General features: G+C 56.7%; 1 protein-coding gene and 1 long non-coding RNA gene across 3 annotated transcripts in view; one reads left to right on the plus strand and one right to left on the minus strand.

Moving 5' to 3' along the window:
- Positions 1-10: 10 nt before the first annotated feature.
- Positions 11-18,443, plus strand: LOC120230067. The gene is made up of 3 exons (XR_005527916.1): positions 11-23; positions 1,393-1,400; positions 18,363-18,443. It is a non-coding gene; the product is annotated as an uncharacterized LOC120230067 (long non-coding RNA).
- GPR107 (G protein-coupled receptor 107) overlaps positions 17,040-21,163 on the minus strand; it is a 65,262-nt gene continuing 61,138 nt past the window's right edge. For both annotated transcript variants that reach the window (XM_039229438.1, XM_039229440.1), the window contains one exon: positions 17,040-20,329. In XM_039229438.1, the coding sequence (XP_039085369.1) occupies positions 20,233-20,329 (97 nt within the window). In that variant the 3' untranslated portion in view covers positions 17,040-20,232. The remainder of the gene's footprint in view (positions 20,330-21,163) is intronic.

The following is a 21,163-nucleotide window of genomic DNA, read 5'->3' on the forward strand; positions in this document are numbered from 1 at the left end:
GGCGCGGCGCGGGGCCGGCAGGGGTGGGGGGGGAGCGCGGGGCGGCCGCTCGCAGGCCCGGGCCGTCCGGCCGCCGCCCTCTCCGGGCGCCGCGGCGCGGAGCTGCGCTGGGCTGGGCGCCGACGCGGCCGCGGGGTGGCCGCGGTCGTCCCTGGTTACTGGGCTCCGCGGCACATGCTCGCTGCTGCGCTCCCTCTCGCCGCCGCCCCTGCGCTCCCCGCCTCCCGCCTCCCGCTCGCACCGGCGCGCCAGGGGTGGACCCGGAGCCGCCACTCAGCGCCCGGCGCCACCTCCCGCCCCGCACCCGCCCGGCCGGGCCTGCGCCCGCGGCACGGCGGCCCCGCGGGCGCGGAGCCGGGCCGGCGGCCGGGGCGCCCCCTGGCCTCGCCGGGCCCGCGGCGGGAGGGGGCGGTCACCCCCGCCCTTGCCGCGGCGCCCCGCGCTCCGGCCCCCCGCGGCGCGGCAGGGCGGGGCGGGGGGGGCGGGGGGAGGGCCCGGAAGATCTGACGTGAATGAGGCCAAGTCTCTGCGCCGCGAAACTCATTCATTCGACGCGGATTTGTCGGGCGCTGGGGACACGCCGTTGAATGGGACGGGCGCGGCCCCGGCCCTCACAGGGTGGGGGCGGGGGGGCACTGCAGGATGTCACATGGATGATGGGGGATACCTACCGCGGCCTGGGGGAAGGTGACCTCCAAGGCCAGGGGAGGGAGAAGCGGGGGTTGTTGGGACCGCGTTCCAGGCCCAGAAAACCTGGAGGAGGGGGGAGGCCTGAACCCCAGGGAGCGTTCCTCGCAGAGCACAGGGCCGCAGGCGCAGGTGGGGTACATCTGATGCCCGATAGAAGGACCAGAGCCGGTGGGGTCAGGCCTGGCCTGGCCCCAAAGAGCTGGGCCTCTGGGCTTTACACAGAGGGGTGACAGGGTCAGATCTTCTCCAGCCTCGGTGCAGAGGGGCGGCCTCCCTGTGGAGGGAGCCGAGGTGGGTGCTCCTGGGTACTCCAGGGGGGAGCCGAGGCTCAGGCCAGGAGCCAGGACTCCATCTGGGTGGACAGAGGCAAGAGAAGAGAGTCCACAGGGCCGTCCCTGGCCACCCAATCTACAGTGTCTGTCACATGCTGGGACCTTTCCTGTCCCCTAATCAGCTTTATCCTTTTACAACCATCACAGACTGTGTTAGTGGTTGTATCTCTTAAGCACGTGCTCCCTCCCCTGTAGCCTGAGGCCCCCGGGGGCAGCGTTCTGGTTTCATCTGTAGTTGTATCCCCTGCGAGGCACCTGACCTTGCAGTGGTCACTCAGCACACCTGTGTGAGGGAAGGTGCTGGGGGCCTGCGGGTGGACAGCGTAGGAGGAAGAGGCAAGGATGGGGTGATGGGCGAGGTGGGGCTTAGAGGGAGGGGTGGAAGCCGAGTCAGACTCCGGATCTGTTGATACTTCAGCAGATTTCTCCGCTGCAGGATTCCCGGCAGGCACGGCGGAGGCAGGACCCACAGGGGGTGCTGTGTCACCAGCCGGGGTGGCGGTGGCCAGTCCGGGGAGGCAGGCGAGGATGTGGAGCCAAGTACTTAAGATTCAGGTTATATTTTCCAAGTAGAGACGCCGAGATCGCCTAACGGACTGGGTGGGGATGGGGGACAAAGAGAAGGGAGTCAAGGTCAATGCCAAGGATTTGGCCCTGAGCGACTGTTAGAACAGGCTGTCCATTGCTCAAGTGGGGAGTGGACAGGTGTGGAGGTGGCCAGAGCAGGAGACGGGCTCTGGTCGTGTGAAATATGGACGCACGTTGGATGAGATGCCGAGGAAACAGGTGCTGGGGGCGCCTGGAGTTCAGGGTCACGGACGCTGTGCGGATAAGCTGGGCGTCGTCCTGGGACAGATGGAATGACGAGCTGTGTGGCAGGATAAGGTCGCTAAGGAGGGAGTGTAGGCAACGAGAGCGTGAGGACTGAGCCCTTAGAAACGGGATGGGTCCCTGGGTGGGGGAGGGGTCAAGGGCGGCTCCCTGAGGGTTATAAACCAGTGTATCCTCCGATTACTTTCATACACCTGTGAAAAGCAGTCTGAAGGCTACACCTCCAGGGTGGTCTATCAGTTGCTACCAGCATAGGTGGGATTGCAAGTCACTTTATGTTCTGCTCTCTTCTGTATTTTCCTTTGTATTTAAAAAAAAAAAACTGGGGGCGCCTGGGTGGCTCAGTCCGTTGAGCGGCCGACTCTATATTTCGGCTCAGGTCATGACCTAGGGTTGATCAAGTACCCCAATGGGCCCTGCACGGGGCGTGGAGGCTGCTTAGGATTCTCTCCCTCTTCCCCATCTCCCCTGCTTGTGCTCTCTCTAAAGATAAAATAAATAAAATAAAAATTGGGATGTAATTCACAGAACACAAAATCCACTATTCTGAAGCGTACAGTTCTGTGGTTTCAGTATATTTGCTGGGTTGTGCCACCATCGCCACGACTAAATTCAGAAACTTCTCTGTATTTTATACAGATTCTTTTCTGTGGTTAATTAAACACATTGCTTTTGAATCAGCCATTTTGCTCACCTGCAGGTAGCTCAGGGAAGGTGCCTTCCTGAGGCACCTGCCCGAGTGTATTGATGACCCAGATGCCCAGGCACCGTCCACACGGGGCCCGTACTGAATGAGATGGGGGCGTGGCCTGGGAATCTGCATCTCAACCCAGCCTCTGGTCCTCCCCTGCCTTTCATCAGAGAATCCCTTGTCTTGTTTTATAAGCTCGCCTGGGAGAGTGACCCCAGAAGCTTGCTCAGTAGTTCTTCTAGAAAGCCCCTTGGGGAACAGAAATGAAGGGCATGTGGTAGCCAGAGGCTGGATCAGATATTCCCTACGGCGCTGCGTCTTGGGCATCGGTTACCTTCCTGACGGATCAACAGCTCCGGCCCAGTCTCTTCCAAGTACTTAGCCTGCGTATCCTGGGCGCTCCGGGGTGTGTCCATTTGGGTGTCCCCCAAATTCATCAGGCCAGAAACAGAACTTAATCACCCCACCCCCAGGAAAGGTCTTCTCTCCTGGGGCAAATGGCTCCTCCTATACTCTGGCTTTAGCCAGAAATTGGAAGCGCCTTAGACCCCCGGCTCTCCTAGGGACCCCGCTCTCTAGATCCAAGAGATCTGCGCCGAGGCCATTGGATTTCACTCCCTAAACAGACCTCAAGGCCGAACGCTTGACTCCGTCCTCCAGCCCCAGCCAGGCTAAGCCAGCCACTGCCCTTCTCTCCTCGCTCCCTCTCATAGGCTTTGCTCCGCCAGGGCTGTGTCCCCTCCTGTGCTGTAGTGACTGCCTAGACGTGCAGTGTCCCACACAGAGACCCCTCCCACGCAAACGCCACCGAGCACCTGAAATGCCGCCGGTCCGAAGGAGATTTGGAAGGTTTGTACTAAATGAAAAGAATGAAAACTATCTTGTTCCTATGTTTCCAAAGGTAATTGCAATTGATATCTGATTTGGATATAAAGTTTCGCTCTATTTTTTTACTGTTTTATTTCTGAGAGAGAGAGAGAGAGCCTGTGTACATGCGGGGTGGGACAGAAGATCCAAAGCAGAGCCGGCTCCACGCTGACAGCAGTGAGCCAGATGCGGGGCTTGAACTCAGGAACCATGAGATAGTGACCTGAGCCAGAGTTGGACACCCAACCGAGCCACCCAGGAGCCCCTCGATATCTTCACTTTTAGGTGCCTACTAGAAACTTAAAAATTGTACATGTGGCTCACATTATATTTCTATTGGGCAGCACTATTTGATGTCCCTTCAGATCTCCACGTAAACATCACCTCCATGGAGACTTCTTGGCTCCCCCAGGTGAGCTCAAGCCCCCTTGGGGTACAGCTACCCACAAGCGACTGGTCCTTGGGGCTGTGGGCACTTTATACGATAAGGAGATGTGTCCAGGGAAATCCTTTCCTTTCCACGGGCCTGGGGTGGATTGGGGGGTGCAAACAGATGGTGGGGGGGTACGAAATTTAGCTCAGTGGAAGGGGGCTGGGAGGGGAGGAGGGGTCCCACCAAACCCCCAACGTGGAACGTAACCCCCCCCCATCCTGGTCCTGTCCCTGAAGCACTATGTGACTTTCGGCAGATCACTTCCTATCTCATAAAGGAATTTGATCTTCTCATGGGGGGCGGGGTTTATGCGGGTCAAAAATGCTTTGCACAAGCACAGGACAGAGTTAATGCCTTTAACCTATTAAGAACTTTCTGGGGCGCCTGGGTGGCTCAGTCTGTTAAGCATCCCACTTTGTCTCAGGTCATGGCCTCAAGGGTCGTGAGTTCAAGCCCTGCATCGGGCTCTGTGCTGACAGCTCAGAGCCTGGATCCTGCTTCCGATTCTGTGTCTTCCTCTCTCTCTGCCCTGCCCCCACGTGCACGCGCACGTGCTCTCTCTCTCTCTCTCTCAGTCTCAAAAATAAATAAACGTTAGGAAAAAAAAAAACCAAACACCTTTCTAATCCAATAAGAGAGAGATGAGCCCTCTATAGAAAGTTGGGGAGAGAAGCAGGTCAGACACAGCAAGAGCAAACGCAAGCGGCCAGTGCACAGGAAAGCTGTTCCTTACAAACCGGCAAAGAAGCAAAATACAAAGTGGCCAAAAAAAAAAAAAAAAAAAAAAATCATACCCAGTGTTGGCAAAGGAGCAAGAAAATGGGCATCCGGACGTTGCCAAGCAGAGTGCCAGTTGGTACATCCTTTTGAAAGAACAGTTTGAAATATCCATATTCTCTGACTCAGCAATTCCATTTCTAGGAAATTATCCCAAGCCAACAATTAGAGGTCTGTACAAATGTTAAGCCTCAAAGATGGTACCGCAGCAGCATTTAAAATAACAATAAAAACCGGAAGTGATTTACAGACCCCAAATGAGGGATTCACCTATCAAACCATAGAATCCGATACCGCGTTCAATTAAACCATGGCTGGAAATCTATTCACGTGGTGCGGATCTGTTGACAGCACGGAAAAAAACCCAGAAAAGCTTCTAGGATGATCCCAACTGTGTGAGGGGGGAAAAATGTATGTGCATCACTGAGTATTTCGATTAAGTAGTTTTTATCATATTTTTCTCCAAATTAAAAAAGAATTGTTAAATGCATGTAATTCAGTGCCTCCTAAAAAACCAGTCTGTGTGGCATATATGTCCCAAGGGAAGAGAAGGGGCCCCCTGCTTGTGGGGAGTAGTCAGGCTCTAAACCCCTCCCTCCAGAAGTCAAGGTGTATGTTAGCATCATAAAGGCTCTGAGAAGTCCTGCAGGAAAGGAATCCATTTTATTTTATTAAGTGTTCTCCAAACTTATTTGTCCAGCACATTTTTTTTTTCCTTAACTCCCCTTAGCATTTGAAGAACTGGCGTCCCATGAAATAAATAACTGTGAGGAACTGACTGCTTTATGAGTCTGACCCTCCTGGGAAAAATGACAGGGAGAGCATTCCCTCAAGGTAAGTGAGGCAACACGGAACCCTGATGAGGGTTGAATGGACTGAGGTAAAGCAGCCAACCTTCTGCAGGTGTGTTCACAGGGTGGGCGTTGCTGGAGAGAGGCTCCCCCTCCCCTGCCAGCGGCCAGGCCAGCGCCTTCACCACCTCTCAGACGACCCGCAGGTACGTGGCCCACAGTGGGCACTCCATCACCCTGCACTGGGCTCACCTGAGCGGATCCACCCTGTCCCCACAACGTGCTTCATGCCCATGCAGCGGCTGCGGGAACACTGGGTCAGGAGGAATCGAGGCAAGCTCGGGCGCGGCTGGAGGGAGCGGCATGAACCTTCAGACTGTGGGGCACGGTCACAGGGAGAAAGGCTCAGCAGTGTTCCCGCAGGGAGAATTCTCTGGTCTTTCCCGCCCATCTTGCCTGCGGGGGAGCCAGCTGCACCGTTAGCCCTACGTAAATGACTGGACACTCAGGCGGCTCGGAGGGGACCAGGAGCTGGCTGTCCATCCATGTCAGAGCCGCCTACCGCAGCACGCCCTCACCGGGTCCTCTGGCCAGCCTTGTGCTTTCGGGGCCTGGGGAAGCGGCCAATCACTCCCTCCCTGTCGAGGGAAGCAGGATGGGGCATCGGTTAGCACAGCCCTGAAGCCACTCACTGGTCGCGTGGCCTGAGGTGAGTTACTTAAACTCCTGAAGTCTTAGTTTCCATATCTGGAAAATGGGCATAGTAAAGGTAACACCTCCCCACAAAGCCATTGTAAGAATCAAGTGAGGGGGGTCTAAGTGGCTCAGTCTGTTAAGTGTCCGACCTCGGCTCCGGTCATGATCTTAATTTTTTTTTTTTAATGTTTTATTTATTTCTGAGAGAGACAGCGTGAGCAGGGGAGGGGCAGAGAGAGAGGGAGACACAGAATCTGAAGCAGGCTCCAGGCTCTGAGCTGTCAGCACAGAGCCAGAAGCAGGGCTCGAACCCACGAACCGCGAGATCATGACTTGAGCTGAAGTCAAAGGCTTAACTGACTGAGCCATCCACGTGCCCCAACTCCGATCATGATCTTGTGGTTCGTGGGTTCAAGCCCCGCGTGCGGCTTTGTGCTAGCAGTACAGAGCCTACATCGGATTCTCTCTCTCCCCCTCTCTCTCTGCCCCTCCTCTGCTTGCGTGCCCACTCTCTCTCTCAAAAAAAAATTTTTTTTAATTATAAAAAAGAATCAAGTGAGGTGATGTGTGTAAAATACTTTGTACCACTCAGTAAAGATTGGCTGCTGTTACTGACGAAGAGTATTTTATTTTAATAATAGTAACATTGTCATTGACAATGGGAAAGGCGATGATTTAATGAAGCTGCGTCTGTGGAAAGGGCCCTAAACCAGCAGCCTCAGTGCTGGCCCTGCCTGTGGGATCCGGGCTCAGGTCTGTGGTCTTTCCGGGCCCCGGTTTCCTCATTTGTCTGCGAAGACCACGGTGCCCCCGGTCGAAGCGGCTCAATCCCGTTGCAGGAGGTGTGGAGCAGCTGAGCGGGCACATGTGTGAACGAGAAACAGATGCAAAGCCCACCTGGCCTGGAATAAAGGCCTCCCTCCTTTCTCCCAGACGCCCTGGAAGCGAGAGGGGGTCTCTCCACTCACAGAGTTCATGGCCATCGTGCTGAAGGACGGCCCTTAACAGGCAGACTGTTCTGGTCCTCACCTCTCTCTGCCCCGTGAGCTTGGTGGCATGAACTTCACCTTCCTCACCGAAGCCTTCGGCGAGGGTCTCAAAGTGAGGCTCTTCCGACACGTGGGCAGCTGGCCACGCGCCTCCTGCTGTCCCAGCGTGGACAGTTTACAAGGACAGGAGACAAGCCAGGCCACCCGAGGGGCAGGACACCCCTGGGAGGGAGCCCCCCACCCTGGCTCCAGGGTGTGCCCGCCACCGAGACGAAAGCAGCAGAACTGGCAGTGTGTGGGGTCAGAAGCGCTCAGGGGACTGGGGACGGGTCCCACGGATCTCCAGGATATGGGACCGACCGGCGGAAACGAGGAAACGGGGTCTCCAGGCTCCATCAGCTCGGGTCCCTTCCTCCCTCTCTGCAGCCCTGCGCTCAAAGATCAGTCCCGCCCGTGTCTGGGCCGCGCCGGGCTCTCAGGACCACGCCGGACGCGGGGGGGGCGGGGGGAGAGAATTCCCCCCTAAATTGGGTGCTGTTTCCAGAAGAATGGGGAGTGGGTGTTGGGGTGTTGGGTTGGGATCCGATCAACACCTGGTCAGTTTCTCTGTCTGCAGATCGCCTCCCCGGCGCCTCCTGCCCCAGCCTGGGTCTTGCGTTCCCTCCGGCACCTGTCCACCCGGTGGGTCCCAGAGTCCAGTTCTGGGAGAGACGATCTGATTGGCCCACGTGAGTGACGTGTCCACCCCGGTCCAGTCAGCGCTGGCTGACGAGGCGCAGGTCACAGAGTTATGGCTTCTGCGGTCTGCCCTCAGGAAAGGGGAGCTGGGCCGACCTGCCAGATCCCACCAACCACAGAATTTGAGAATCTTCGAAGCTGAGGGCCACGACTTTGAAGACCGCTAGGTCCAACGTGCCCATCTTACAGATGGAAGAGAGGAGGATGCCGTGTCCCGTGGCTTCTGCAGGATGCAGGGTAAAGCCTCTGGAATCAGCCGGCTCCCTCACGGTCAAGCTCAGACACGCTCAGAGCAAGAGTTGGGGGGAGGAGCAGCTTTGCTGGAGACCCAAGGCCGGGAGCTCATCCATACCCTTGGCCTGTCCCCAGAGCATCAGGGAGATGCCTGCTGATTTGGGAGCCAGGCTCAGCCCCTCCTCATCCCAGGGTGAACCAGTGCCAGGAGACAAGATATGGACAAGATATGGCGGATCCAAGGGTGGCTCTTCTAGGGGCCATCAGGTGGCCCTGATGGCCTTGGGGCCTGGTCCCCCATACAGCAGTTATCTCTGAGCCAACGCGGGGCCCCCTGGAAGGCTGGACCACATGCATCTTTTTGGGCTCCACCCAGAGAGGAAGCTCACACAACAGTGATAAACGGGTTGGGGGCGACTCCCCAGCCCCTCGCCTCCTCATTGGCCATGACACCAAGTCCATCCATCCCCTTGAGGTCAGCCACATCCAGAAACCAATAATGCCCAGGCCCACCCACTTCCAGTGCAAACCTAGACGACTGTTCTTACCTGCCGGACCTCAGTTTCCCTGTCTGTCCAGGGAGGGGCTTTGGGGTCCCTTCCAGTTGGGCCACTGTGTACCGTAACGGTTCTGAGTTGGGCTCCAGTCTCGAGGGGTCAGAACCGACCGGGATGGAAGCAGGACACCTTCCTTCCCTTGCAATCCCTCAGCTTCTCTAGCTTTCAGACTTGAACTTGGTAAAGGGCAGGCCCTGGCGTAAGTGCCGCTGCCGTCAGCGCGTAATGGTACCCTTGCAGGGTCAGCCCCCGAGCTTTTGCAGGATCCTGTGAATTACGCAGTGAGGCCCAGAGAGGTTGAGCGGCTGAGCCTGGGTCACACAGCTGCTGACGGGCCCTAGGGTTCAAGTCAGGCTGGTGTGCCCCCCAGCCTGGGAGCTCACTCCATAGCACAGATGCATCCTGGAATCTGGCTGCAGACAGATGGGTGCTCTACTGAGCCCCACATTTAGGTTGCTCTGCTTTCTCGGCTCGCCGGCCAATGCTGGCACCCCATCTGCCCCCCACCCCCATCCTCGGGCTCCTCGCCCCCCACCCTCCCTGCCGGGTTCCTGCGCAGGGTTCCTGCCCCGTAACAACCAGCCCGCTGCGGGGGGGTCAGACTGGGTCTTCTTGTGGGTCCTGGGAATGTTGTCCATCAGGATGTAGGAAAAAGTCCACTGGTAGGTGGGGTGGGGGACACAGGGCTGAGTTTGGGGGTGGAGTTCCAGAAACGTCTTTCCCGGACTCACAGCCCCCATCTCCTTGGGTCTTCCTGCCCCAGCACGCTAGAAGGAAGCTCACCAACTCCGAGCAGTCCCCTGGGGTGCCCTTCCGTGGTCCCCAGTGGGGCCGGGAAGAGACTGAAGGTAAGAAGCCAGGGGAGGGGAGGGCAGGTGCAACTTTGGCTCCTTCCAGGTGAGTCAATGGCCTGGGGGCGGCCAACTCCCCCCCTCCACCACCGCTTCCCAGCTGTCTTGGGATCTTGGGATGGCTGGGGGCAGGGAAGCCCCCAGTAGAGAGGACTTTCACTGCCTGAGGGGCCCCGGATTCTCCTGCTCTGCTGCTCGGCCACCTTCCCCAGCGAGTCCCTCTGGAGGGAGGAGTGAATACAGCCTTGTTAATAATTCTGTCTGAAAGACCCCGGGCCAGAAGCCTCTGGGCGATCATGTTAAGAGCAGCTCATAGAAGCCCAGAGAGACTCACCATGTGGAGGTAAAACATGGCTGAGAGTCAGGGAGGCTGCCCACGGATGGGTTTTATGAGGCCCGGACAGTGAAAAGGCAGGAGCCACGGCCAGCGGCCCACAGGTAAGGGGGGGCGGGGTGCGCAAAGGAGCCTGCATGTGAATTCCAGATGGGCTGAATGAGATTTTTCTCAAAAACAACGTCATCTGTTCCCCAGGCTCAGCCCTGGAAGGTTCGTCGCGTCCAGAGTGGCGAGTGGAAAGGACGCAGCCCAGGTCCAGCGCTTGCTTGCTGTGTGGCTGTGTGTGGGCAGGTCATCGGCCCCCTGGGGCCTCACCCAGAGTGGGTGGAGCCGGCCGGGAGGATGGGCTATTTCGGTGGCAGGGTCCTCTCGACCCCTCTCGTGCTCCGTGGGGGTCTGGGGTGAGGGCCCCCCTCTGACAGGCTGATGAGATCCCACCGGCTCCATGCCTCCCGGGTACTGATGATGAATGAGTGTCATTAGCAGATTCTCAGGAAAGACACGGTACAAATCATCCGTTCCTCTCCGTGGCGGTCTTTCCATCTCATTTGATAATTACCTCCTTCTCATCTTTCAGAATTCTGCCCTAGCATTTCCGGCCAGTCTTGTGGGACCTTTCCGGGGCGACCTGTGTCCTTACGCATCTCATCTGTCAAGCACATCGTAGTAACAGAAAACCTGACCGAAACTAACGCAAAAGGGAACTTTACTGTCTCATGGAACTCAGGAGTCCAGCAGTCTCTGGTTTCAGGCAAGGCTTGATCCAGGCTTCAGCTTTGAGAGGAATTGGGTTCCCCTTCTCCATTCCTGGCTCTGCTTCCTCAGCATTGAGGCCATTCTAAGGAAGGTTCTCCAACTTGGCTACAGGTAGCAGCATAGGGCTTCCCAGTGGCTCATATCCTGGTCAAAGTGACCCATTTCCCCCCCACCCTGCCAACCACGACCCCAAGATGGCACCTTATTGTCCCAGATGGCCAGAGGGGGTCATGGATCCCGTCTCCAATCAGTGTAGTGGGGCAGGGAGATGAGGGATATACCCGATCAGTTTAAACCAATCAGGGCTCAAGTCTAAAGGCAGGAATGTGGGGTCCGTCTCACCCAGGCCAGAATCCTGAGAAAGGCGAGGTCCAGTCTGGGATAGAGAAGTGGGGATGGAAGCCAGAGAGGCAGCAAAGAGATGTCCCCCCACATCCCTCCTTTGTGCTATAGTTTGCAGTGTGCCCATCACGGTGCCGTCTGACCCTCTCACTTCCCCGTTACAGCCGCCCTTGGGGGGTAAGTCCAAGCTCCAGCAGTCAAGCCACGCCTGCTTTGCTAATCTCACCTCAGTTCCCCTCTTCCCACTCATGGCTCCAGCTCTACTGGGTTTGTCCAAATCCGCCAGGCTCTCTCTCATCACTGGCCTTAGCACATGCTGTTCCCCTGCCTGAATACCTGTCCACCAACACCGGCTTCATCGAGCTAATTCATCCTCTTCCTCCCTGAAGCACTCCTTGACTGAACGCCAGCTCAGGTCATGATCTCTCGGTTCATGAGTTCGAGTCTCGCGTCGGGCTCTGGGCTGACAGCGCGGAGCCTGGAGCCTGCTTCGGATTCTGTCTTCCTCTCTCTGCCCCTCCCCTGCTCTCGCTCTGTCTCTCTCAAAAACAAAAATAAACGTTAAAAAAATAAACTAAAAACCAACCCCCCCCTTACTGCCTGTCTCTATACACTTACCTAATACAGCCATATTATATAGATGGAGCCATATAGTAGGTAGCCTTTTGCATCTGGCTTGTGTTTGCTTAGTATAATGTCATTGGGACTTGCCCACGTGTTAGCACATGTCAGCCTTTCGTTCCTTTCTATGGATGAATAATATAGTCCTTTGGGCAGAGCGCTTCTTTTCATTCATTCATAGATGATGGACGTTGGGGTTATCTCTACTTTCTGGCTTCCAAGAATAATCCTGCTCTGGACAACTGTATGTTATAAGTTTTTGTGGGGATGTCTGTTTTCATTTCTCTTGACGATGTGCCCAGGAGTGGAAGTCACATGGTGACTATGCCTAATCTTTTGAGGAACTGCCAGATTTTCCCAAAGCGTCCTTTCCCACGCCCAGCAGCCATGGACGAGGGCTCTGACATTTCCCCATGCTCACCAGCCCTTGTTCTTAGGTCTTTTTTTTTTTTTTAATAGCCACACCAGTGGGTGTGAATCAGCGTCTCACTAATTTTGACTTACATTTCCCTGATGAGTAATGATGTGGAGCATCTTTTCTTGTGCTTGCTGGCTGCCAAGTCAGACGCCAAGACCATCTGGTGGGGAAGGACAGTTCTTCCAACCAGCAGTGCTGGGAAAAGTGGGTCTCCGCACACACAAGACAGAAGTTGGGCCTTTGTCTCTCACTAAATACAAAAATTAACTGAGAATGAATCAAAGAGCTAACCCAGGAGCCGAAACTATAAAACTTAGAGGAAAATGTAGAGGAATAGCTTCCGCACGGTGGGTTTGGCGGTGATTTCTTGTACATGATGTCAAAAGCGCAGGCAATAGAAGAACAAATAAATAGATTAGGCTTCATCAAAATTTGAACCATTTGTGCCTCCAAAATGAAGGGCAACCCGCAGCAGAGTGGGAGAAGATACTTGCAAATTCTGTAAATGATAAGGGATTAATATCCAGAATATATAAAGAACACCTACAACAACAACAAAAAAATCCGTTTCGAAAATGGGCAAAGGAAGGGCACCTGGATGGCTCAGTTAAGTGTCCAACTCTTGATCTCCGCTCAGGTCTTGATCTCAGGGTCATGAGTTCAAGCCTTGTGTTGGGCTCCACGCTGGGCATGAAGCCTACTTAAAGTTTAAGTTAATTTAAAAAATGGGCAAAGGGAACCTTGAGGACATCATACTGAGTGAAACATGCCAGTCACAACATGACAGATACTGTAGGATTCTACTTAGAGGAGGTACCTCTAAGGTGTCAAATTCATAGAGCCAGAGAGTAGCATGGCGGTTTCCAGGGATTGGGGGGTGGGAATGGGGAGTTGCTGATTAATGGGTGGAGAGTATCAGTTTGGAAGATGAAAAGTTCTAGAGTTTGGTTGGACAAGGCAAATGTACTGAACGCTCCTGAACTCCACACTTAAAAATGGTCAAGGCAGTACGTTTCATGTTATGCGTATTTTGCCATAATTTAGAGTCAAACTGAAGTAACATAAAAACGGGCCAAGAATTTGAATATTCATGTTTCTGAAAAGGAGATACAGATGGCCAATACTCATGCAAAAAGATGTTCAGCCTCAAGGGGCGCCTGGGTGGCTCAGTCGGTTAAACGTCCGACTTCAGCTCAGGTCATGATCTCCCCGTTCGCGGGTTCGAGCCCCACGTCAGGCTCTGTGCTGACAGCTCGGAGCCTGGAGCCTGTTTCAGATTCTGTGTCTCCCTCTCTCTCTGTCCCTCCCCTGCTCACACACCATCTCTCAAAATTAAAAAAAAAACAAAACACCTCATTGGTCATTAGGGATATGCAAATCAAAACTACAATGAGATACCAAATCACAGGCATGAGAATGGCTATGATAAAAAAAAAAAATAACAAGTGTTGGCAAAGCACACTGGTGGAGAAACTGGGTTGCTTGTGCACGCGATGCTAGCGGGAATATAAAATGGTACAGCTGCTATGGAAAATGGGTATGGCGGTTCCTCAAAAAATTAAACACAAAACTAGCTACGATCTAGCCATTCCACTTCTGGATATTTACCCAAAAGAACTGAAAGCAGAGACGTGGACAGATATTTGTATGCTCATGTTCACAACAGCATTATTCACACCAAAAAGTGGAAGCGATCCAAGTGTCCATCAGTGGATGGATGAACACACAAAATGTGGTTGATAAGTACAATGGGGTTATTACTCAGCCTTCAAAAGGAATGAAATTCTCGTACATTTTACAACATAGATGAACTCTTAATAGGAAGCTAAGTGAAATGCCTATTCAGATCCTTTGCCCATTGAAATAAAAAAAAAACGGGGGGGTGCCTGGGTGACTCAGTCGGTTAAGCGTCCGACGTTGGCTCAGGTCATGATCTCACACTTCATGGGTTCGAGCCCCGCGTGCCAGAAGCGGGTCTCTAGAAGGGAGCTGGCTGGCTTGCAGTGGTGGTTCTCAAAGTGTGGTCTGGCACTGGCTGAGGCGGCGTCACCTGGGACTTTGCCAGCAGTCACTTCTCAGGTCCCACGGGAGACTCAGCACCGCCCCCCCACCCCCCGGGGTAACTCTGATGCTTGCTCCAGGGTGAGAAGACCCGGATGAGGTGGTCCCTAAGGTCCTTGCCACACCTCCCTCGGGCTGCCCCTTCCCCGGTGGCCCCGGCATCGCTCAGCCTTGAGTCCCCCCGGATTCCTGGGGTCCCCATTAGAAGCCCCGCCCTAGTGTTCTCGCTTCATTCCACAGACGCTGGTGGCGACCCCAGGCCCCCAGGGGATGAGGGATGAGGGCTGGGAGTGAAGCATGGCCGCTAACTAGGCCAAACGAGGCAACTATAAGGCCCCTCTCTCTGATCGTCTCCGTGACGAGGATCACTCTGACGTTCCTGTAACAGCAGCAGCACCAAAGGAGCCATCACTGGGCCGAGCCCTCGGCTTAGTCCTCACCAGCCCGAGGCCGCAGCCAGGAGGCCTGGGAGGGCACGGCCTTCTCTAGCTCCAGGTCTGTGGCTTTGAAGCCAGGGCACTGGACGGAGAAGTCACAACACGGTGTGCTCCGTGGAGAGGCCGGACACGAAGGACGGGCGGACGGTTCCATCCACACGAAGCTCTGGAACAGGCAGAGCTGGGGTGTAGCAGGGCCCGGGCCGGGGCACGAGGGGGCTGTGTGGGGTCTGGAAATGTCCCATCCGATTACGGTGGAGACGGAAGTGTCTGCGCATCTGTCAAAACTCCTCCCACCGTATACACTTAATGGGTGAGCTTTCCTCTAAGTCACACCTTGATTTAGAATACTTGTAGCTAATTAGGGACACAACTTCTGAAAAACGCTTGGTCTAACCTCTTGGATTTCTGTGATTCCGCCTGGGAGAACTCGCGCCGGAGGGGGAGGGGGCTGGACCCAAGCCTCCGCGGTCCCCTCCCCGCCAGCGGCAGCAGCCGCGGGTCCTGAGGGGGAAGGCGCTCCCGGGCCCCGCAGAGGCAGGGCATTCCGGGGACTGCCCGCGATTTCCAGTCTGTCCCCAGACCGAGCCCCCGCGGCTTCTCTTAGCAGGAGTGACTGTTGTCAGTGTGAGCAGGTGGGAGGCACTTAACTAATTTAATGAACAAGACAGACACACGTGCGCACACACACACACACGCACGCCACGACGGGAGGGAGGAAGAGGGAGAGAGGCAGCAGCCAGGAGTCGGCGACCCCCTCGAGGATCACAAACACACCTTTCCGTCAGAGAATCTTTATTTTACATGTTTCCATCACAGCACGAGAGCCCCTCCCATCCATCACCCTGATCGGAACCCCCACCCTGTACATGTTTACATAAATACTCTCCCGTGATCGTGAGTGTTAAAAAAAAGAATACTGCGAGCTCCTGCGCCCCGATCTAGCCTGGAAAGCAAATGCTATTTACAGACGTTTCCCCGCCCAGTGCACCTTACTTCTGGACTGGAGCTGGCGGACTCCTTGTGAGGTCACATGACCAGGCAAAGCCAAATCCCGGTGGGCAAAAGCTGCTTAGAGCGTCAAGAACCGCCCCTGCATGGACAGGATTTGGGTATCTTTTTGTATTAAGTATCTTGAATGCTAAGGAGGTTGAGTCTCTGGGCCGCCCCCCCCCCCAATCCGGCTGTCCACTGCACAGCCTCACGGCTCGCCCCAAAGTTAGCTTCCACTCTCGGAAGGGAGTTAGCTTTTCGGTCTCACTCTGACCCTTCCTGACTTTGTCCAGAACCCGTCCTCCCCAGAGGGCCTGCCTGCAGACAGCCTGTGCCCGGAATTCCAACAGACCCAGTGCAGCCCGACTGCACCCCTGCTCCGGAAACGCCTGGTCCCTCTCTGCCAGGCTGCTTTCTGCACACAGTACCTCAGGGGACGTGCCTGTCCCCTGTCCTAGCAAAGAGCCATCGAGAAGCATTTTTCAAGCACCAACCCTACAGGGGGCACAGAGGCATGGCCAGGCTACAAAAGGGGCCCTGGGGACCCTGGAGTGGTAGCCACTTTCCAGGTGTGACAGGGATTAGCGTCGGCTCAGGTGGGTCTTTTAAAGACATCCTACCCTCAACACCCTGGGGACGCCTGGAGTCAAGGGCAACCTTTGAGAACCTATGGGATGTTCTAGACGAATAGCTCCCGACAGACTGAGAAGGGGCAAGGTCAAAGCCTAACTTCTTTACTGGGAAAGCTACTCATTTACTGAATCCTCAATGGGAGGAACAGGCAGAGGCCAGTGGCGCCATGGGGCCCGGCACATCCGTGATCTGTGAGAAGGCGGGGGGGGGGGGGGGGGGGGGGGGGGGGGGGGGGGGGGGGGGGGGGGGGGGGGGGGGGGGGGGGGGGGGGGGGGGGGGGGGGGGGGGGGNGGGGGGGGGGGGGGGGGGGGGGGGGGGGGGGGGGGGGGGGGGGGGGGGGGGGGGGGGGGGGGGGGGGGGGGGGGGGGGGGGGGGGGGGGAAGGGACTGGGGTCTGCTTCCCGGAAATCCGGCGCCTTGTCAGCCAGAGCCATGGCCGCTTCCGCCGTTCATCGGGCCGGGCCATATGGGGCAGGAGCACCCACCTCATCGGACCATCTACGTCCTAAGAACCTTCCTCGGAGAAGATGCCGCAGGATGCGGGAGAGGCCAGGATGCCCCTCGCGGCTCAAACAGGCATCTTCCACCCTCTTCCTGGTCTGTAAGGAGTGGCTCCTGGCGAGAAGCTCTTCAGCGCTAAATAAGAATACACCCGAGCGCAGGGACCCAGAGCATAACTCGCGGCAGAGCTACACACTCCGGACAGAACTCTCCTCAGCTCGGGAAGCGCACCCTTCACACCATGACTGGGAGGAAGTGCCGCAGGGCACCAGAGCTTTCGCTGGGACTCCCAGGCTGGGCCCACGTGGAATAAGAGCCGTGCGCTGAGGGGGGAGGGGGAGGGGAAGGATGGGGGCAGGCCGTGGAACAAGACAGGGCAGACAGCCCGCTGAAATCCTAACGCAGGAGCAGAAGCCTCGCTGGAGGGGCACCGGGGCGGCCGGACACGGCGGCGCGGCAGGCGCTGGCTGTGGGTCCAGGAGAAGCAAACCAAACCTGGACACTGGACTCCGAAGCAGTTTCTTGGAAGAAAACTGAACGGACTCAGGCTACAACCCGAGAAATCATCTTTTACGCTAGAGGAAGCACCTCCTAATGGGAGAACGGGCCTCCGGGTCACCTGAGTTGCATCCAGCAGGTTCAAGTGTGCGGCTACTGAAATTTTAAAGCGCTAAGGAACCGAGAAGTAGGCTGGTGGGGGCTCCAGCCGCTGTTAAAAGTCAGGACTAAGAGATCGATGACTATGCTTATGGTCGAAGTAGTAATTTTCTAACAAAATGCACACATCTCGCTGGAGGAAAACCGGCCCCTTACTTCTTGAACCTGCGCGCCGGCCACACTCCCGTCCACAGCAGACTTCTCCGAGGAAGACGGGCAGCGCGTGTAGCAAAAACACGTGTAGCAGCAGGAGCACAAAGCAAAGCTGTAAATACCGCTGTTCACACAACGATGTGCGCCGGGTCCTCTCTACCCGACCCCTGAAATACTGAAGGGCTTAACCGTGGCGGCCTCGCGTGGCTGTGGGAACCAGGCCCCTGGAGGGGCCCGCGCACCTGTCTGGCTCGGGACCCCATCTGTCCCCTTCCCCCAGGAGCAGAGCCGAACGCTGGCCACAGCTCCCAAGTGATGGACGAAGAGGGGAGGTTTGCACAGAAGAGGACGGAGAGCACAGGGAACTTGTACACGTGGGAGAGACCCAGTTTCCCGCTCTCGGGCTGCGGTCTGATGCCCCGTGACCACCGGCCTCGCCTTGCAGCTGCCGGTTACCATATGGGACTCGGGCAGACGACCCACTGGTGAGCCCTTCTTCCTAAAGCCCTGCCTTATCCCGCCCGCGCCTTCTGGTTCCCAAGGGGTCAGGGCGGCACAGGCGGCCACTCGGCTGCGGTGTGCACAAGCCCAGAGGCACGCGTGTCGCACGGAGAAGCCCAGCGCTCTGGCTCACACCCGCCGTGGTGGCTGGGGCTCAGGGCTCCGGGGTGGCCGGCAGTGCCCAGGCTGGCTCGCTCCCTCCCTCCCTCGCTTCTGCGGGGACCCTTCCAGGGGGGAGGGTTCATCCCACCTCCGGGTCCTGCCAAGACTTCTATGGTCTCGTCAAGAACATCTCCTTGCAGGACAAACCTGTGTCCCTTGGAGGGACACACCTAAGGGGGTTCTGGTCACAGCACGAGACACACACAGAAGTCCTGGAACCGTGCTGACGCCACGAAAACAAAGTCTTAAAATTCTCGTCTGCAGCCTCCTTCTCCTGTCCCGCAGCCCCAACCCACCTACGACGACAGAGAAAGAAAAGGGGGGAGGCAGGCAGGGAGGGAGGAGGAAAGGTCCCTCCATGAGCACTTCGGGCGTATTCCCTGGCTCCTGACAGCGGGGAGACACATGGCCCGGCCCTGACCTCCGTGGCCGGGCGAGCGGCAGCTGGGAAGGCGGGCTCACACCACAGGCCCGGCCACCGCGGAGCTTTGAGCAGGGAGGGCGCGCAGACCACAGAGGGGACTAAGGGGAGCGCGTGAAACCCGCTCCTGCCCGTCGCCCGGGAAAGAAACCAGCCCAGGAGAGAGGAAACCACCACTTTCTGAGGACCCTCCAGGTGCCCAGACCCGGGCTGCCAAGCGCCACCCCCAAATCCTACAGCCTCCGAGGGACTCTTCAAAGCCACAGGTGAGAGCACCATCCCGGGAGACCGCCGCCGTCATCCCCCACCCCTCCGTGAGAGGCCCAGGCCAGCGCGGGCTCCTGGAAGCAGCGACCCCCCTCCCCGAAGCATCCCCGATGAGGCTGCGTTTCCCCCTCCCGTCCCAGGCCCGTGTGACCAAAACCAAAACCAAAACCACGGTGGGAAATTGGTGCCGAGCCCTCCTCCCCTGGGTCACCGCGGACCTTCCGAGCTTGTCCTGTTATCCGAATGGCTTCGCCTCCCGCCGCACCACTGTTCCCCATGAAGCGGCGACCCAGGTTCCTCTCCTGGCCCAGAAAGTCTGGAAGGGCCCCTGTGGGGTTTCTGAGAAAGTGCTAGTGCCCGCCCTCGCCCATGCCCCCGCCAGTCCCTGAGGGTGCAGCTCTGCTCAGCCACACCCGCTTTCTTCCTTCGCGCACACACTCCTGGGATACAAGCAGGGGATGTTTCGTCCCTGTTCGTAAGCCTTCCTGGTTTACAGGAATAGCTTTTAAATGACGATGACTTGGTTGCACTGAAGTGTTTAAACACCACCTTTTTCGCCCCCTCACTGCCCTTTAAGGAAAACTCCTCCCCCTTTCTCCCCACGTCCTGATTACACAAGCCCAGGGGGAACCGAGGGGGTCCTGCTCTGGGCGGTCAGAGGGGCCTGCTGTCTGCGCAAGTCCTACTGGATGACGCTTTCTGGGCCGAAGAACACATTCCCGTCCGTCCACCAGGCCACGTCAGCTACACCGCACGCAAGAAAAGCGCTTCCCTCCACGGTCCCAGAGGCGTGACTCTTGACAGTAACCTTCAGCCCTCGGACGACAGAGCCCTTTTGGGAAGAAGACCACTGGGCGTCTAGAACTGTGGGCTCCAGGTCCCTTTCAGAATCTGGGATCAAGGTCAAGGGTGACATTCGGGGCCAGGAATCCTGGGGCAGCCTCCATAGACCAAATTGGGTTTGGGCTTTGCTTCCTAAAATAACCTAATTTCATTCATTTCTGTTTCCCAAAGATGCGATGATACGTTCCCTTTCCCTTCTCAGTCCCTGTAGCCTCACTCAGCCCCCGCTCAGTTCCCGCGACCCCGTTCCTGAGCCGTGACCGGCTCACACCGCCACCCCCCTGCCGCGACCCCCACGGTCTCTGGCGCTACACACTTGGGGGGCATGGCTCCATATTCCTGGAGAGTTCCCAGTGGAAAAAAAAAAAGAAAGAAATATAACTTAAAAAGAGTCTTCCTTTTATCCTCCTGTCTACACTCCCCCCCCAGCCATTCCCACTTAAAGGAGATTCCTAGCTGCCTATGGCCAGCCGCAGATCCAATTTCCATAAGAGAGTAAAAAAGCAGGTTTCCGTGGCCCCACGTCCCCGGCCACGTGCTCTGTGGCGGCGCTCTCGGGAGATGCCACCGCTCCGGCTCACCACTAGGACTATGAATAAATTAAATGTTCTCTCCGGCAGTCCCCGCCTCCAGGCCGCTCCAGCGCCGTCAGGTCAAGCGGTGCCTTCCCAGTCGCCCTGGGGCTCCACTGAGCCGTTGGTCACCTTCTTGACTTTCTTCACATTCTCCATCACCCCCGATGTCGTCACTCTGAAGGAGGAACAAAAAAAAAAGGGGGGGGGGATCTCAGTCTTGAAGCAAACGGCCATGGCCACCACAGCAGAGCGGAGTGGTTGCGCGTGCTGGCTCTAGAATCAGACAGGCCTGGGTTCGAGTCCTGACCCCGCTCCTGGCTAGCTGTGTGACCTCCACCAAGTCACCTGACCTCCCTGCTTGTAAGCAGAATAAACGACTCCCACATCTTAGAACCGTCATCAGGGGAAACTGAGGTTCTCCAAAGCACCCAGTCAGTGCAGACCAGCTGCTCCTCGTACAGCCAATGGGAACCTCTCTCCTCCTCCCTTCCTGTAGCGGCCTCCACGAGGTGTTATGTGGCAGAGCGACACTGATCACGATTAGGAGATTAGCATCTGTATAGAACTTTGTGAAAACGGAGCTAATCAGGTGTCGTTGTTCACAGCCACCCACAGGGAGCCTTTCTGAGTCACGAGATACAATCACAGGTTTATTAAAAAAAATTTTTTCTTTTAAATGTTTATGTTTTGAGACAGAGAGACAGACAACGTGAGCAGAAGAGGAACAGAGAGAGGGAGACACAGAATCGAAGCACCTCCAGGCTCCTAGCTGTCAGCACAGAGCCTGATGTGGGGCTCGAATCCACGAACCGCGAGATCATGACCGGAGCCAAAGTCGGACGCTTAACCGAATGAGCCCCCCAGGCGCCCCCACAATCACAGGTTTAGGGGAACCCTCTGGCCTCAAGAATCTCTGGCCACTAGACACGGAGAACCGGCCACTGTCTGCAAACCCGCTGGGCTACACTGCACGGCCGTCAGCAAGCACGTGGCTCTGTCTCCACCCTGT

This window comes from Hyaena hyaena, unplaced genomic scaffold, assembly GCF_003009895.1.
Source record: "Hyaena hyaena isolate Hyena2069 unplaced genomic scaffold, ASM300989v1 scaffold_38, whole genome shotgun sequence".
Classification (NCBI taxonomy): domain Eukaryota; kingdom Metazoa; phylum Chordata; class Mammalia; order Carnivora; family Hyaenidae; genus Hyaena; species Hyaena hyaena.